Source organism: Stylophora pistillata, chromosome 9 (assembly GCF_964205215.1).
Source record: "Stylophora pistillata chromosome 9, jaStyPist1.2, whole genome shotgun sequence".
NCBI lineage: Eukaryota > Metazoa > Cnidaria > Anthozoa > Scleractinia > Pocilloporidae > Stylophora > Stylophora pistillata.
The window spans coordinates 5,489,519-5,507,874 of NC_142527.1; the positions used below are offsets into that span (position 1 = coordinate 5,489,519).

Here is an 18,356-nt window from a genome sequence, read left to right on the forward strand (position 1 = left end):
GCCAGAAGTCGTGTGTAGGGTTTTTAAGATGAGCCCGGGAGGCTGTCTTTGACAGCTGTTTTTAATGATTTAAACATCAGTTCGTAGGCGCTCGCGCGAGCACACGCAATTGTCAGCGGTAGCTATAACAGATCATGAGCAAATGTCGATCTTATAGAATCCAGATTTTTAATTGCGTGAGAACGCGCGTGGAAATTGCTAAACTCACGAAAGCTATTGCATGAAAACAAGTCCGGTGACCCCTTCTTTTTATTGTTCCAATATGATAATAACGTCGAAAGGAATCATCAGAAAAAAAAATAGAAAATTCTACGGAAGGAAATGTGCGATGTGTGAAAATTGCCTTTTTTGTAGATTTTCTGAAATTCCGCTCGGTAGAATTTTTTAAAAATCTTTGTCCATTTTCCTTTTTAAGTGCCAAAAGCAATCGCTGAAAGAAATCAGGGGGTCACCGGGTTAGCTTTCGAATTATTTAAGCCACAAGCTAAAAAATGAGTCTGAATAAGCCTATGAAAGCTTTGCCATGGAAACTGCTAGTTACGAAATGACACTTATTTTTGGATAACCAATGATTATATAATTCAACCCCGTAAAAGTGTTCAACTGGCCCTGGTTAGTCTTTCTGTTGTATTCTTTCAAAGTTACAAACCATCAAAAAGATGAAAACCGGTACGAGCCACCTTAATCTACTTTGAATGAATTTTTGGCTAAAAATTTTTAATATATGTAACGAAATTTTAATGCAAAATTTTCACTTATTGGGAGCTCCGCTTTTAAACTTGGCTAAATCTATATATCATTTGCATTGCTTCTGTGACGTATTCGATGTCCAAGTAAGGCAGGTGTTTTCTACCATTTTATACAAATCCCAAACACCATCATTTCCCCTAATTTCAAATAACACATGCAAGGTAGAGAAGTTTCCAACACCTTTATTCATTTTATTCATTCGAACCATTCTACTAAGCTTAGGTGAAAACTAATTTAATTCAGTGGTTGATTTCCAGTCGTTTTCAAATACCCTGCAAGAAAAATCAAAGGCTCTGTGAGCCAACTCGTGAATTGGATAAGCCAATGTAATTTGTGTGGTCGATAGAAATGGGGATTTGATTTCCATACTAGGATATGAATCGTTAGACAGGTAAATGAGCGTTATGAGGAATATGATATGAAACCAAATTAGGCCTCAAAGACAGAAGATATGGCCTTATTAGGACTTAGTGCAAGACAATCACTGTTCTAGATTTTACTGTAAAGGTTTGTGGAATGAAAGTTCAAAAGGGTGCTGTTTTGTTTATCATAAAACTATTGTTCTAATCTTGAATCAATCAATCAATCAATCAATTTATTTAACGTGGTCAGAACGCTTAGCTAAAAGCTAGTTTACAGGTACGCCACGAAATAAAATTGAGCTCAGTATTTACTTGCTATGCAAGCATAGGGATAGGCATGTAAAAGCTTATGCTCTGGATGGAACGTACAGACATAAGGAAAGCATATATGCCTATGATTATCAAAACGTTGACTTCTTTTTATGCGTATACTGTCTAGTTAAGACTTGGTTGGCATAAGCGTAAGTATTAACATAAGTGAAAGGCTTTCAGGCAATCAGCAGGCACTATACTGCTTATACCAACCATGTTGTTTTGCACGAAATTATTTTAATTAAGTTACGTAATATCCCTAGGGACATTTCTCTATAAAAATGAACATGCGTTTCGAAAATCGTAACGGGAACACAAGGTTCAAGAAAGGGAAAGGAATACAGAATTGTAAGTACAATTAGCTCAAGAACATTACGGCACAGTGCCTGAAAAGTAATTAGTGTAATTCGTTTATTTCAGTTTGACTTCACGTGCTCATAAGAAAGGAAATAAAGTCCAAAAATTTCCCGAGCTTTTAAGGTCTGAATACAAGTTCAATACACATGTCCCCATTTAACATAACATCGACTGAGCTCTTGTGCTAATGTTTATGTTGCAGCTGTGCCCATGCACCTGTGCATTAGCTTGTTATGTTTATGCCTATGCTTTCCTTGCAACTGAGTACCGTACTTGAAGCCTGTCTCGCACTAAGATAATTATTAGCACGAGGATGAAAAGAAGTACAAGGATGTTCACAACACTCTAAAGTTTATGTTTTTCGGGATTCTTATTGTAAGTAATTTCAATTCCTTGAAATGTAAGGATCAAGATTTCTGGTTTTATGAATTTTAGACTCTCCAATGAAATTTCCTCAGTTTAAGAATACCACCATTAAAAATACGATTTACATTCCTTGTTTTAAGAATTATGATTTTGAATTCTCATTTTAAGGGTATTTCCACTATTGAATAAATATCTCAAATCCTTTCTTTTAGCAAGTATTCATTCTATGCAGAAAGGTTCTTCTTCCAACTAGCTTTATGATAAATGCTTGCCAAAATTTCAGAAATATCTGTGGAATTGTGCTTGTCAAATTCCCAAGGAAATATAACTATAAATATAATTTGAAAAACTTTTTTACATTGATTTTTCTTTCAACACACTCAATATCTGTGATTCATGAAACAAGACCACAGTTTTGAGTGTTCCTAGTTTACCCTAAATATAAAGCATTAGGAATATCCTTGTTGCATGTAAGTCACAAAAAATGTTTCTTTCAAATGACAATCGAAGTGGTTGTCAAATTAGATCGTAAAGTTATAACTTCCAGAAGAATAAGCATGGAATGTAAACTGCTAACACTTACAATCATGTGATTACTATACAAAAAATTACTGAACCAGAGTAAAGAATCCCAAACTAAATATAAACCGCTAGTTGACAGAATTATAGTCATACACCAGCAAGGATATTCATCCTTGTAAAGGGATTGTTGTTGTCACTGTCGACCTATTATTGTTTTAATCTTCATTATGATTCAAAAGAAAAGTTGCTGTATCAATTTCTTGAAGAACATGTCCTAGGTGTAAAGCCTCTATGACGAACATTTAGGTACAGGCAAACCTGTAACAAGATTTTTGACAAAGAGAAAGACTAATCTTCAGTATGATTCAAAGGAAAGGCTACTATACCTATTCCTTGAGGAATTTGTGTTTGTCATGAAGCCGCTATATATATTGTTTATTTTAGTATTGGTAAATCTGCATGAAGATTTTTATTGAATAGTAAAAATTTCAGCATATTAAGTTAACATGTAGCTGTGTAATTTCTTGAAGAATTGAAGTTAGGTATAAAGCCCTGTCACTTTGCTGTACCTTTGATCTACATCAAATGAAGTGAGGTGTAACTTAAGTGTTGCTTCAAAATAAAACTTGCTGCTGTGCAGGTATCTTAAGTTCAAAATAATGTAAAACATTTTAAAGAGAGCACAATTTGGGTTGATTATGTCAGATTAAAGGTTGTTGTTGAGTTTGGAGTATGGCTTGGCTAACCTGTGTTACATGCACAAAATATTGATAGAAAGAACCACTTCCTGGAGTTAAGATCCTTGTCTCAAGGACATAGGGATGATGTATTATTTAACAATCTTTGAGGAGTAAGACATTAGTGCTCTGTTTTGAGATCTTTCCTTACTCATTTTGGAAAAAAAGTAGGTCTTAAAGTAAGGACACTGCTATCAGTTTTAGGCAGTATTTGTCACTCACTTTCAGCGTTTTGCTTAACTTCCTTTTTTTTGTTTTCTTTTTTTCTTTTTCGGACACAGTAATCATTTTCCTGGCTATATACATTTAAAAATTGGAGTATTCACGCCGTAAATGAAATATACGCTGCAAGAGATAAAAGTGTATTCAGAGATTGGGCAAACTTTAATTAATTCACAAATGAAAAACGTATACTTTCTTACTCTTTCAAGATTATCATTGGCTTCTTTTTCACCCTAACACTATTCTTAGCAATAAAGGTCGCCATTTCGTTTGTTTATCACTCGCCAAAAGCTATCAAATGCATTCAAAAGCCTAAAATAGAAAAAAGTTTACAGAAATCGACCAATCGAGCGAGCGAGCGAGCGCCATTCATCACATCATACCTACAACTCGCTATGTCGCATGTGCGCAATTCACGAGTTAAAAAGTATGTCAACACTGACTGAACGAATTCCCCTTTATTTTTATTGTTTTTCCGTCGTTTGTTTTTCTGTTTTTGAAAAATGAAACTCGACGCCACCGTCCTACTAAAACCATGAAATAATGATTCAACAACAGCTTTTCACGTATGTGCTATAGAAAGACTGTCCCCGAAGCGAAATTTTGTTTGCAGATCTCTATATTCCTTAATTATACTCTTCCCTGCCTAGACTCGCGCTTTCTTTGTTTTTTTTTTTCTTTCTGTTTTTTTTTTTTCTCTAAATTCAGATAACAGCTTTCTTAAAAATCGGTCATAATCTAACAGGACAATGACTACATGACGTACTTCCCTTAACGCAAGCTGATTTGGTCTCTCTTATGGATTTCCTATTAATGTTTGCGTTGATTTTTACAAGTACTATTGCGAGTAATTTTAAGGGAATTTCAGGAACGATTTCAAGAGAAATCTCTCTAAGAATGACCAGCCACTTCTCCATAACTGGACGTTCTCATGTAAAAAGAAAAAGTGTATTAGAGTTTTAAATCAAACTGTCGTTTGACCACATTTTCACAAAACCACTAGACTCGTTACAATAATATGTAAAAAAATCTCAAGATCAACTCTCAATAAAAGTCAATAACGGTCAAAAGCAATGACTGTCACCGTCACGATTACGAAGAATTACCTCATCAAGTATCTTTGGTCCCTTTAGCCTCTGCATCTTCTTGGTTTTCTATACATTCTTTTCATCTGTTCTTTGTCATTACTGCTAACTCTCACGGGAGCGTGAAAAAGCCTTACCTAAAACAAAATACAAAAATATGCTCTGTAACACGATCAGCTGTACTAGTAACGCATATCATAACATAACCAAAGTAAAGCACGTGCTCTGATTGGTCAATTTAGCGTCCCCCATTTGCCCATGGGTGTACGCTGCTGACGTGAGCAAATGCAAAGACTATTTTTCCGCGCGCGCTTGTTTTTTTCTGGTCGCTTAAGATTTGTTAAATAGAAGGGAACTCTTTAGCTACAATGTATCAATGTTATGTTATAAAACAAACGGTAAACACCACAGCGTACACTATTGAGTTATGGATGCACTTGGGAGGTTTGCTAAGCACTCAAGAAGCTAGAGTCGCTCTCGGCTATCGCCTCGAGCGACTCTTACGCTTCTTTCGTGCTTAGCAACCTCCCGCGTGCATCCATAACTCAATAGTGTACGCTGTGGTGTTTACCATTTGTTAAACCTAAGAAGAAAAACTTTCCACTGCGATGCATTGTTTATTTCAACACTTTGAATGCTGCATTTTAATAATGGGTTGCCTTTTTCACATCACTTTAGCTCTGACCTAGCCTCGAGAAGGTCTTTGCAAATAGTTTTATCAGTGTAAGAGAGATCCTGATAGGTGAAATGTTGAAAAGATAAAAATGCAACTCTGGCAACTTACACCCCGTCGTCTAGGCACGATTGTAGGCTTGCCATTCCGGGTAAAGTCTCTCGACCCATAGTGCATCACGCTATGATAATCATAGCGAAAACCAAAAGAGTTGATGAACTTACGACCCAGCTTTATGAAGTTCTTCACAAATTCTGAAATTTAACAAAACGATTAAAAAAAAAACCCCCGCTTGATTAAGAACCCACGACATTTTCTTTTTTTTCTTCTTTAACTGAAAAACAGTAGTTTATAATTGATTAAGCTCACTATCATTTCAAAATGATCTGGTGCTCGCTAGTACGAGTTTAAGGAGAATATCTAGAGCGTCCCAGCGAGGATAACTGTTGGCCGTAAAAGGGAAAAAAATATTTAGTCGTGTGGTGTAAAACTGGTTTATTTTAACCGTTAGTTTCAAAAAGAATTGAGCTGTTAAAAGAAATTTACCGTTGGCGGTAAAAGCCAGAACCACATCGATACTCTATCGTTAGCCGTAACAGCCACCACACCTGATTGAGACTCTCTTTGGTGTATTGGATGAATTTCTAAGATCATTACAATTATTGGTTCGCATCTTCTACTGGTACGAGACCCGCCCTTTGAGGCAGACTCATGATCATCTCAGGAAATTGACAATCATTGGATGAGGTTGGCCTCGGAAACGAGACCGTCTCCCTTAAATTCTACTGAGACCGAAGACTTTAGTTTACGTGGCCTATGTGCGGCGATTAAAATCTTTTGACTGTAATTTTATCCTCACCACGAGATTCAAATGTATTATAGATATTTTCTCGCGAATGAGATCACTACCAAATGGTAAGACCCACGCCTGAGAATTAATACCTGCAACGACAACAGCACTCTTTCTTACTTTTTTCCTTGTTTTGTTTTGTTTTTTGTTTTTTTTTGTTTTTTTCTCATTTGGATTCTGGGATAGGGAGGGGGATGAAATGCCCCCCCAAAAAGCAGAAGATATGACGAAAGCTTTGCCAGGTAGAATAAGCTGCGTGCACACACTGTATAAGCAATCAAAATTTAGAAGGTTACACCAATGTCTACAAACAATTGCATACTTACACTTTTAAGAGTAAACGAGGTAACCGAACAAAGAAAAAGAAACACAAAACGGAAGAATAACTATTTTTTTAAAAACTTTCATGCACTGCTAACTATGTACTTGGCTTAATGTTTTTCCAGAATATCCTGATATATTTATCCCGGTCAGGACGGGAATTTTCATGCCAGAGACCCAAAGCGTGACCTGAGATAAAAAAAAAAACGTAGCTTTTTTTACTTGATAACACTAAAGTATGTTAGTCTGTTAGTCACAGTGTCCGGTCATTAATCTTGACAGGGGGAGAGGCGAAGGGATCTTTTAAAGGGGGAGGAGGGGGGATTTGTCGCTCCTAAAAGATTATGAAGGGAGGACTATAAAATGGAGTGTTTCTTTTATCTCATTCACGCCTGTCTCCTTATCTCCTTCTTCTGGTAGGAGCCTGGCTACACAGGGTGCGCTTTTCTAGAAAGGTATAATCATTCATATTTTATGGCAAGAATGTAGAAAAAATGTCTTTAGGGCTAAGTTATGATAACTGTGACAGGTCTCATAACAACATTGCAAGGTGCAGTGGCTTTACCAAAAGTATTCTGTGAATCAAATGATTACTGCAGACAGAATGAAAGGAAAGTAAGAGTGGGTCGCTTATTTAAAATGACACCTCAGTGATAATAGTCTCCCTCGCAGCCGCTTTTTTTGGATGTCACGCAACTCTCCCCCCAAAAAACGGCTGCTGACAACCGAACTACATTCCTTTCTCCGAATTGGCCAATCACAGCTCGGGTTCCATTTTCAGGAACCTTTTCGCGCCAGACTCACCTTTTAAGACTCGTCCAGTCAGATATCGTTTTCTATCGCGATCCTCATGTGGAAAACAGAAGACAAATGGCGGTGCTTGAAGGAGCTTTCCGCAAAGCGTCGTCAAAGTTCAAAATTTTCGATCTTAAAGCTCACCAGAAGCTTGCAATTAAAAAAGTTTTAGTCGAGAAAGAAGATGTTTTTGTTAAGTTACCTACAGGATTCGGGAAATCGTTAATATATTGAGCACTCCCGCTCGTGTTTGACCATGTTACCGATGAAAGTGGTCATATTATTGTTATCGTTGTTGCGTTGTGCCAACGTGCGGAAACACTCGTTAATTCGGGCCGATTTCCTGTACCGGTGATAAGAAGCCACGAACATAACTAATCCGGTTCGCTCCAGCTGGCAGCGGACTGGCAAATGAAGAAGTACAAGTAGTGTAGGAGACGTTGGCCGACCTAACTTGCAGTTTTCTCGAGGCTTCGCCTGGTTTGTTGACGGTAAGCACGCGCTTTTTTCCTCCTGATCTCCATCTGTAGGTCGAAGCAAGCATTTAGCCCTTGGCCTAGATTGAAAGGCGTCTTGTATTTCCTTTTGATTATTGATGTAATTTACTGTTTCTTATATATTCTGACCTTTATAATTTGTAGTAACCTCTTGAAATAGTGCGAATAAAGAGTTTCAGTCAAGTTTTTAGCTTCTTCTACTTTCTTAGTTGCTCGTTGAAACTTTAACAACCGCTCAAACAATCTAGCGTTCGTGTCGTTGGCGTAGCAGTTGACGTCTATGTTAAGTGTAGATTCTGTAATTTCAGCGAAATTGTGAGAAGTTTTCCCAAAAATATATACTCTATCTTTACCAGGGCACAACGATGAACATGTGAAACATTTCGAGCTCTCTTCGACAAATTTCTTCAGTGTTTCTCCCAACATCCACATTTTCGCGTGAAACCTTACGTCATTCAGATTTTCTGGTATGTGATTGGTCTGTTCAATAGACCGCGACCAAACCGCAAGGACAATGAGAAAGGAATGTAGTTCGGTTGTCTGCAGCCGTTCTTTTAGGGGAGCGTTGCGTGACATCCCAAAAAAAACGGCTGCGAGGGAGACTACAGTGATAGTGAATTGCTGGACTGTTGTGTTTTAAATCGAATTTAAAGCAACCTCACCAACTTCATGAGCTACTCTTCCTTTGTCCCAACATCCACGGGCAAGAATAAGGTCTTGGCGCCTTCCAGATCTCCCCACAGTGGATGCACATCTATTGAAGGAAAATTTAGCTAGTTTGATATTGTTATTTATCTTCTAGCCGGCCAAGGCATCCTAATGCGCTCTCTGATTGACAGAGGGCCGATCGATCTAAACTTATAAAAAAAATCAAACAAAACAAAATCCTTGGCATTACGCAAAGAAAACTCTCTTCGGATTCTTTTGAAACGCACATCTTAAAGGTTTAGAAAAAATCAAAATGTCATCCACCAGCCTACGTTGGTCCGTATAGGGAAAAACTGTACCCTCTGTCTTGCGTACTACCCTCGGTTTTACGGTTAGGCCCTATAGATTGTGCTCGCATAATTTTGGCAAAATTTGGAAAAAGAAGCATGATTTTGCTATGTCATATGCAGCTATAGCATATTTTCATTTTTTTCGAAGGGAACACTAGCAGAGTCATGACTTGCTTGGTCTTTAAGATTGAATATTTCCAATTGCGTTCCATGGTTCAGTCTGATTTGGCTTTTTTAATGTCTAGGGGAAAGGAGGTTGGAAAAATTGTGATTCGTTCGTCGTCAAAAGGACTGTCATGGGAAACCAGAAGTGAAGATTGCGTCGGTCCCAGTTCCCGCTTTCACAGTTGACAAAATGGCCTCCAAGCTAAGAGAAACGAGACGCTAACATCGAACATTTTGACAAAGCTATAGTCGCCGCTGTTGCCGAGACTTCAAATCGACATCATTTGTTACCTGTTTCACCACAATTTTACTCCAAAAAAACTCCACTGCTTATTACAAGTCCAAAAAATACTTCTTCTCAAATCCAAACATGTGCTTTTTCATGTGGGTTACTAGTTTCTCATTTCACACCTCATGTAATATCAAAGTAAATGTCCAATCCATAAAAAGAGAACAAAAGCAAAAGAAACTATGGTTCTGCGGCGGTAACACGCTGCTTTTAGTCAGGAATAAAGTCCAGGGGTTAATTATTTTTTTATCAGAACAAGTATGCAACTCAAAATAAGGAAGGCAGCATCATGATGTTTTACCAACAATAAATACATAATTTAGACTTGTTTTGTGTCTATATTGTTTGAAAAGTGTAATTAGGGAGAAGGTGGTCTAATAATCGAGCACGATTTTGAGCATAATTTTTAAATAGAAAAAAAGAAAAGAAAGAACCAGCAATGCTAGAAGTATGGTATGCCGCTTTTTGAAGCACAATCTAGAAGATTCTACTTACAACCTCGTATTGCATCCTAGAAATATAAATATAGAGGCAAGACCGATACAACGTAGATAAGTAAATTTCAAGATGGAGCACTATATTTCGGCTGGCCAAACCAGCCTTCTTCAGGTGCAGTGGGAATTAACAGAGAATTGGGGTGACGCTTCATAGATAGCTGTATGATGTAACAACGGAAATATGTAAAACTAATTTGATTGACAATGAGAAAACAATAAAAATAGAAATAGTGAGCAAAAATAGAAATGAAGAAAGGTAAATTGGATAAATAACTAGAAACTAATACATTTCTTCGCGAGCGTTAAGGCCATCTGGATAAATAGTGTTGCCTCTTTAAATTAAAAAAGCTTCTCTGGCCTGGTTAGTTTCTAGTTATTTATCCAATTTACCTTACTTCATTTCTATTTTTGCTCACTATTTCTATTTTTATCGTTATCTCATTGTCAATCAAATTAGTTTTACATATTTCCGCTGTTACATCATACAGCTATCTATAAAGCATCACCCCAATTCTCTGTTAATTCCCACTGCACCTGAAGAAGGCTGGTTTGGCCAGCCGAAATATAGTGCTCCGTCCTAAAATTTACTTATCTACGTTGTATCGGTCTTGCCTCTATATTTATATTTCGTATTCGTTATTTTGGGCCGATCAGATCATCGCTGATCCAACTTACAAGAGTACGAGTATTGTCCATCGTTGCCTGCTGAACATTTCACTGCATCCTAGACCTCGGCCACAATGTTTTCCTAGTACGGCTGGTGAATATCACATGATAATTTCCTCTATATATTTTCCCCCGGATGGTAAGCATAGTTAAGAAGTGATGTTAAAGCCAAGAAGCCAAGATGGAAGTTAACATTGATTTATAACGACTTTCGCTGATTATTAATAATAATGCAGTTTAAAAGCCATTTACCGTTTCGGTTTTGTAATGTTAGCGATCTTCTGTTGTATTTCAATTCATTTCACTGAGTTCAACGATATTTTTCAGTTATGCCTGAGTAACACTCAGACTCGCGATACCGTCCCCGCCGGTAAAAATTAATGACTAAAACAAGAATGTAACTCTTTTTAGGAAAGTTAACCTCTATGGTCATCAACGACAAATGCTTGATTTTTCAGTATTGTTACTAAGCAATAAAAAGCAATAATTCCATTGTTCTGAAATGCGGTTTAGCTAGAATATCAATTAAAGACTGATACGCGCGTACGCTTCTTCTCCCCGATCTGCCTCTGATCGTCTGCTTTTGGTTCTTACATAAGAACCTCCCAGTTGGCTTGTTAGCTCGGTTGGTAGAGCGCTGCGCTGGTATCGCAGAGGTCAGTGGTTCGAATCCCGTACAGGCCTGAATTTTTTTCAGGTCTGATTTTCACTATTGCTTAAATAGTGCTTTACTGCGAAGGATCGCGCACATATACGTTTCATAACCGCAGTTCATATATATGTATTTCATATGTTTGTTGTTTGATAAGAACCTTTGATACTAACTCCTTTAATCTTTCCTTATCACCAATACAAGATCGTTTCATTAAAAGACGATAAATAAATAATTTTTTTTATGTGCTCTTGAGAAAAACCTGGATAATCATTTTTAACGTCTGACTTACCAAATTACCTTTTTTTTAACAGACTATCAAGAAAAAGCACTCTTAAATACTTACACACGGCCAGGTACAAAGTTGACATAGGAACGTTCTCCTTTCCTCCTTCCCCTGAATTTAATACATGCCTTCGACTGCCACTCCCACAATCCCAGCTGTATAGCTCTGCGGGCTCTGCGATTTCGGCCTTTTGAAAGGTAAATGAAGATGATGAGGATAATGATACAAATCAGAAAAGAGCGTCACTGAAGGTGGCGACACAATTTTTAGCATTGCAGTAATTTGCACTCACGATTAAAACTCTCTTTTTTCTTTCGATTGGTTTTTACTATGCGTTCTAATGTAGAAAGTCAATTTAAGACTGCTCCCTCGCGAACAGTCCATTATCCTCCCTTGAATCTCAATGCATCAGGAAAAATTGAGTTTCGAAGGAAATAAAATGATCTGTTTCCCTCAGAAACAGTGGTTCAGTTTTTAATGAATAAGGATGAGGAATATCATAACCATAAAAAAGCTAATGATAACCATGATATTGTTATCAATCCTGGACCAGATGCTGCCTACGAATTACTATTACTTGGAAACAGAACCGGAATGAATTTGCATAGGAATTCAACACCTAAAACCTATACAAGAGCTCAACTCTTCAAGATTCGTCGTGTTTACAGAACTGCTCTTCCTTATCGAATTTTCTCTAACCTAAGAAATAGTAGCCTATTTCACTATCGAGGCTCAAGAGCTGGTCAACGGAACCATTTGCTGTCTGGATTGACAAAAGCCATTTCTGTATGCATAACGAATAACAGCAACAGATCAGCGAGATCAACAAGGCTAGCAAGCTATGCAAATTTGACGACGATCAAACGACCTCCACTGTTTCGACAAGTTTCTTCTGTATCCAAATCAGTCGAGTTCTGTCTGTTAAGTGCGTGTTAGGTGAAAAATAAATCATTGGTAATCAAGGATTTTGTTTTGGATGGCAATATCGATGTCTTGGTGATCGCGGAGACTTGGCTGCAGGCGGGCATCTCTGACCAGCTAACTGTGAATGACATTTGCCCGACAGGCTTTGCATTTCATCATCTGCCTCGTAAACATTCCAGGGGAGGAGGTGTAGCCTTGTTGTACAAAAGCCGATTTAAGTTGAAAAAACTGTCTCCGAATATCTCATTTAAATCCTTGGAATTAACAGACTGTACCTTCACTTATACAACTACGTCCCTAAGAAAAGTGATGGTTTACCGACCGTCACCGTCTCAAAAGAACCGATTGTCCGTTACACTCTTTCTGAATGAATTTAGTTCACTCCTGGAAAAGCTCATAATCTCAACTGGACCATTAATGATCACAGGTGATTTTAAGTTCCATCTTGATAATCCCAGTGATCAAGCTGCTGCCCGTTTTCGAGGGATGCTTAATGTTTTTTATCTTAAACAGCATGTGGAGGATTCTACGCACAAGAATGGACACTCTTTAGATCTAGTGATCACAAGGTCAGGAGACCAAGTTGTAAGAAATGTCAGGGTTTCTGACCCTGTTATTTCTGACCATTGTGCGGTTAGGTGGGAAGCTCCTTGCCTAGAAAAACCTGGCCTTGCAAAAACGTCTGTTTGCTTTCGAAAAATTCGTTCTATTGACAGAGATAATTTTGTACATGATATTAAGGATTCATTTCTTATGAATCAAAAAGACTTCCTTGATGTCTCGGTACTATCTGGTTGCTATGAAAACACTCTGCGTTCCTTACTCGACCGATATGCGCCTGTCAAGAAAAGTATTATTACGCTCAGACCTGCTACTCCTTGGTATTTAGATGACATCAAACAGGAGAAAGCAGAAAGGAGAAAGCCAGAACGACGTTGGCGTAGCACAAAGTTAACGTTGACCGGGAATTACACACTGAACAGTGCAAACGAGTGAATCGGCCTATTCATGAGTCCAAGATGAAATTTTATTCTGAAGTAATTAATGAATTCTCTGACAGCCAACGTGTCTTGTTCTCTTGGTTTGGAAAAATGTTAAATACCAGTGCAGTAAAAAATTACCAACTCATGACTGTCCCAGAAATCTCGCGAACATGTTTGCGGATTATTTCGACGGCCGGGTAAGGTCCAGTGTAATGGTGCGAGTTTTCCAACTACTACCGCCGACCCCATGAATGCTGATCAACGATATCATGGACCTGAACTTTGTGGATTCTTTCCAACAACATCAACTGAACTAAGCTCACTTATAAAGTCGTGCTCCCTGGACCCCATCCCTGGATCTCTAATAAAAGGATTGTTTTTCTGTCCTCTAGCCTGTCTTTGTTAGTATGATCAATCTGTGTTTTAAAGATGGCTTAGTACCTGACCTTTTTCTAAGGAGGCGGTTTTAGATCCTGTCATCAAACAAGACTCTTTGGACTATGAAATTTATCAGGACTACAGACCTATCTCAAATCTGCGCTTTATGTCCAAGGCAACTGAGAAAGTAGTAGCTTTGCGCTCCACTGACCATCTAGACGATAATAATCTGCTTGAAACTTTTCAGTCAACATACAAGAAGGGACACAGTACAGAAACAGCTCTTACGCGAATCAATGATGATCTACTTAGGATGATCGATCGATGAGAATGCCTGTGTCATTCTTGTTCTTTTGGACCTTTCAGCGGCTTTTGACACCGTTGACCATCAAATATTTCTCACACGACTTAAGTGTCGCTACGGTGTCAAGGGAAATGCACTGGCCTGGATGCGCTGTTATATTTCAAATCGGTTCCAATATATCAGAGTGGCGAATGATTGTTTATTTAAGCACAAGCTGGCCTGTGGTGTTCCACAAGGTTCTTTGTTAGGACCGACTTTGTGCTCTATGTACACGGCCCCGATTGCAGATGTCATCAAACTTTACGGTATGAGGTATCATTTCTATGCTGATGACTCGAAGATATACACGACATTCAACCCCTCAGATGCTTTACAGTCCAAATCACTAATGGAGGAATGTATTCAAGATGTCTAATTATGGATGGTTGCGAACAAGCTTAAAGTTCAACAGGGATAAGACGGAGCTCCTTGTCCTGACTGCTCGCTATCGTCCTCAACCTCCACTTGATTGGATCAAGATCGGAGCTGACATTATTAAAGCTAGTAAATCTGCCAAGAACATTGGTGTTTGGCTTGATAGTGTGCTTTTTATGGATGAACAAATAAATAACATCTGTAAAACTGCCTTTTTCCACCTTCGTAACATAGCTAAAATTGGAAAGTTCCTTTCACACCGTCAGTGTGAAAACTTATTCATACCTTTATTTCGTCGAAGTTGGATCATTGTAACGTTCTTATATCTGGCCTACAGAAGTCACAAATTAATAGATTACAACATGCACAAAATTCAGCTGCCCGCCTGCTTACAGCCACCAGCAGATATGATCACCTTACGCCTATACTTAGAAGCCTACATTGGCTGCCTGTGTCCACCCGTATTGATTTTAAGATACTTCTCGTTTTTAAAGTGTTAATGGCCTGAGTCCTCTGTATCTTAGTGAACTGTTAAGACCGTACATTCCTCATAGAAACCAAAAATCTTCTAAGAATACTACTCTTAATACTACCTAAATGCAATCTTAAAACATATGGATATAGACATTTAAGTCTAAACTTAAAAACCATTTATTTAGGCAGTTGTAGATTTTGCTTTCATTGATTTTTCACTTTAATTCTTAATTGATGATATTTTTCTATCACTATCACTGTAAAGCGCAACTGGATCTTTGAGAAGCGTTGCGCTATATAAGCTATGTATTATATTGTATTGTATAACAATAACGGTTGTGAATAATAGTGATGATGGTTATGAGTTATTATCAGCACTAACAGTAATATATGAGCAATAATTTTCACAATTAAGCGATGAGAACTGTGATTTTTTAGCGCTTAATGCATCTGCTTTCTTACTAGCGTCTCGAGTAACAATTTGCATGGGTAACTTCCAACTTCAGTACATTTGATATATTAAAACTCACACAGCAACCAAGTGGACAATCAGACATAGTTTGATGCAATTCTGGTTTAAAGATTCAATGGATGTTAGCAGGGAAGTATACCCAACGTTTCGATACTCCTGTCTTGTACCTTCATCAGGGGTCATCTGATCGTTGCCACAAGAGATCCTTTACTATGCCCACTAATTAACCGCCCCTTTTTCCGAAGAGGTGTTAATAAGCGTCAGGTAGATAGTAAGCCGCCATCATCGCGACTCAGGGAAGCTTGGGAGAAGTTGATATGTTATGCTCCCAAACAAAGGCACTGGTAGTAGCAGCGATTAGCGGTGATAATTTTAGAATTATCCCACCCAATTGTATAATAAGTTAGGCATGTGTGCTCCGCCAAAGCTAAATTTTCTTTTTTTGCAAAAGAAGACCGCTCTCTGATGCTCTTTCAAACGCGTACCAAACTGACGTTTGGTCTGTCCAATTGTGTGTCCAATACTGGTGATCACAGCATTGCACGAAACTGAAGAAATAGCATCGGTTCCTCGTTCTTTCGTAATCATTATTCTCAACAATTGTAATTTCCCTGCTCACATTCATTAAATTTTTAAACCTCAGTCGCATCAAGCTAGATCAAAAGCATTTTTGTTTGCTCCAACTACCGCAGTTTGGAAGATGAAACATGGAATCTTCATGTTTTATATGATAATAAAGCAAAATGTTTTCAACGATGACGTCATCAAAACGTCTATCCTCCCATAGATCATAAGTAAGAACCAAATAAAATACGTTTATAAATCACTTGTCTCTTGAAGCAATTTGTTCACGAAACTGTTCGTCACAAATTCATTTTGAACTTACGTAATGCAGGATGAACATACACAACCATAACACCACCAGGCCACCGTCGACCAATATTTGCAGCTCTTCCAAAGCCACCCATCCTGATTGCAGCCGCTTGTCTAGGTTTTAATAGAATGTCTCCTTCGAATAACTTTGGATTTTCTAGCTCTGCAATTTAAGGGATGCAAATAAATCAATTTCTGGATGAAAATAAGAACATTTCTTTCTGCCAGCCGCGTCCAGAATATGAATATTGAGATAAAAAATATATTCTAGTGTCCTATAACTTATGTCAATGTCACTCTCCAGTTACGTTTATCTCAATAATGCCTTAGTTTTATTACGAAGATATTAAATGACTTTTTTTTTTGGTTCAGTGAAAGTTGTCCAAAGGTAATTTTTATGTCTAGAGAAATGATTCAATTGCACACCGACGATGCGAATAAATCATAGAAATGTTCTCAATCGAATATTGCAAAGTCCTATCAAAGGAAAGTGAACTGACATAATGATCTAATGTGTTAATAAAATATTTCAATTCATCAGGAACAAATGATAATACCGAAAAGTGGCCATGCCTTTAGCTCCTAAACTTCAGTTTTTCGCACAAAAATGAACCGAGCTCGTAAGTTCGGAAACCCAAATGCCCCCTCAATCCCTTTAAGAGGTAAGTCTAGGTACACAAGTTACAACCTTTCCAAGGCAAGTTTACAAAACTTTGTATTAAATGCGATCTGATAAAAATTCCTTGCACTTACATCGACGACGAAATCAAAAGCAAAACGTTAAAAAAATGGCAGATCCGATTATGCTTACCTTTGAGACTCTGGACGATTACGACCGCGTAGAGAGCAAGGAGGAGTAACAACTTCATGATGCTTTCTCGTGAAAGCCAACAGCGCCATGAAGAACAGCCAAACATGCCCACATTTATTGCAAATTTTGTGAAATCACCTGCTTAGATCTCCCACTCATTTTTGGAGTATCTTGAAGTCCTTTGTGGGCTAGTATAATAACGAAGGGAAACATATGCTCCAGATGAGAAGCCGCACTGAAGTAGCACGGATTTATGTTACGCGTGGATTTTTTTGATAATGGAGTTGACGTATCTCATAAATTTTCAAGTGTTTGTTGCGTTATTGCTGTGTGTTCATCTGGATAAAAACTTGGAAGCAACTACTTACCCAAACAAACACGAGTATGCACTTGAATCAAATCATTTGAAGAGTAAAAACGATGGGGTGTGCGTCTGCCGAACACAATAGAGTTTTGTCGCCGATGTTTGACTTTTGGCAGTTGTCTCAGAATCATTTTAAAGTCATTTAAAGCTTTTTAAGAATAATAATATGGATTTAACTGCGTGGTTGTGAGAGTGAACGAAAGGCGGCCGGTATTTTCCTTATGCCATGTTCGATTAGTTGGGTGCTGTGGTGGCCCGCTTGAACGACAGAAACAGGATTGCCACGTTTCTCAATAAAACTGACACATTGCCTCCGATTTGTCGGAAAAATCAGAAACTAAATAAACGTAGAGGTCTAAGAAACTGAGAAAAGGGAATTGAATTCTTGGCATGTGATAGATGCAATGACAAATACAACAATAAGCTATGTAAATCTGTAGGTTTGTAATATACACTAGTGCATAAGCCGTTGCCTTTATATAATTGAAACTTTGATATCTAAGAAAAGACAAAGAATTGTCTTAAGTGCATTTCCTTAAATTGATAGACAAATTCGTGTATTAATAAATAAAAAGTGTCAATGCTGTCGATCACCGTCTCAACACTATCGGAAACGCTGGAGAGAAATACTAAAGTGAAAGAAAATTTCCTTGGTCATATGCCTCAGGCGAAACTACACCATTATGTAAAATTTCCATAAGTCGCTCAAAAGAACGTTTCACATCGTTTGCAGGTAGACTAATCGTTCGTGGGTCGCTATACCGAAATTTGATCCTAGATAAAAGGGCTAAGTATGCTCAATTCTATAATATCCTCCATTTTGGAATCGCATGACTCTAACCAATTCCAGACGGAGTTGCACCTTGCAGTCATACGCGATGATGCAGAATTCTATCCGTTGGATAAGACGAACATTTTCGATTTCTTTTTATGGGGGATGTAATCGGGAGATGCATA

At 37.9% G+C, this 18,356-nt stretch overlaps 1 protein-coding gene across 1 annotated transcript; it reads right to left on the reverse strand.

Annotated features, from left to right (window-relative positions):
- Nucleotides 1-89: 89 nt before the first annotated feature.
- LOC111344155 (astacin-like metalloprotease toxin 5) lies at nt 90-17,124 on the reverse strand. The gene is made up of 8 exons (XM_088733050.1): nt 17,036-17,124; nt 16,238-16,387; nt 11,463-11,589; nt 8,512-8,603; nt 6,663-6,746; nt 5,498-5,640; nt 4,735-4,850; nt 90-1,022 (listed from the first exon to the last, which is right to left on the reverse strand). The coding sequence occupies exons 1-7, from the start codon at nt 17,091-17,093 to the stop codon at nt 4,758-4,760; spliced, it is 747 nt and encodes a 248-aa protein (XP_088589176.1). The 5' UTR covers nt 17,094-17,124; the 3' UTR covers nt 90-1,022; nt 4,735-4,757.
- Nucleotides 17,125-18,356: the final 1,232 nt, after the last annotated feature.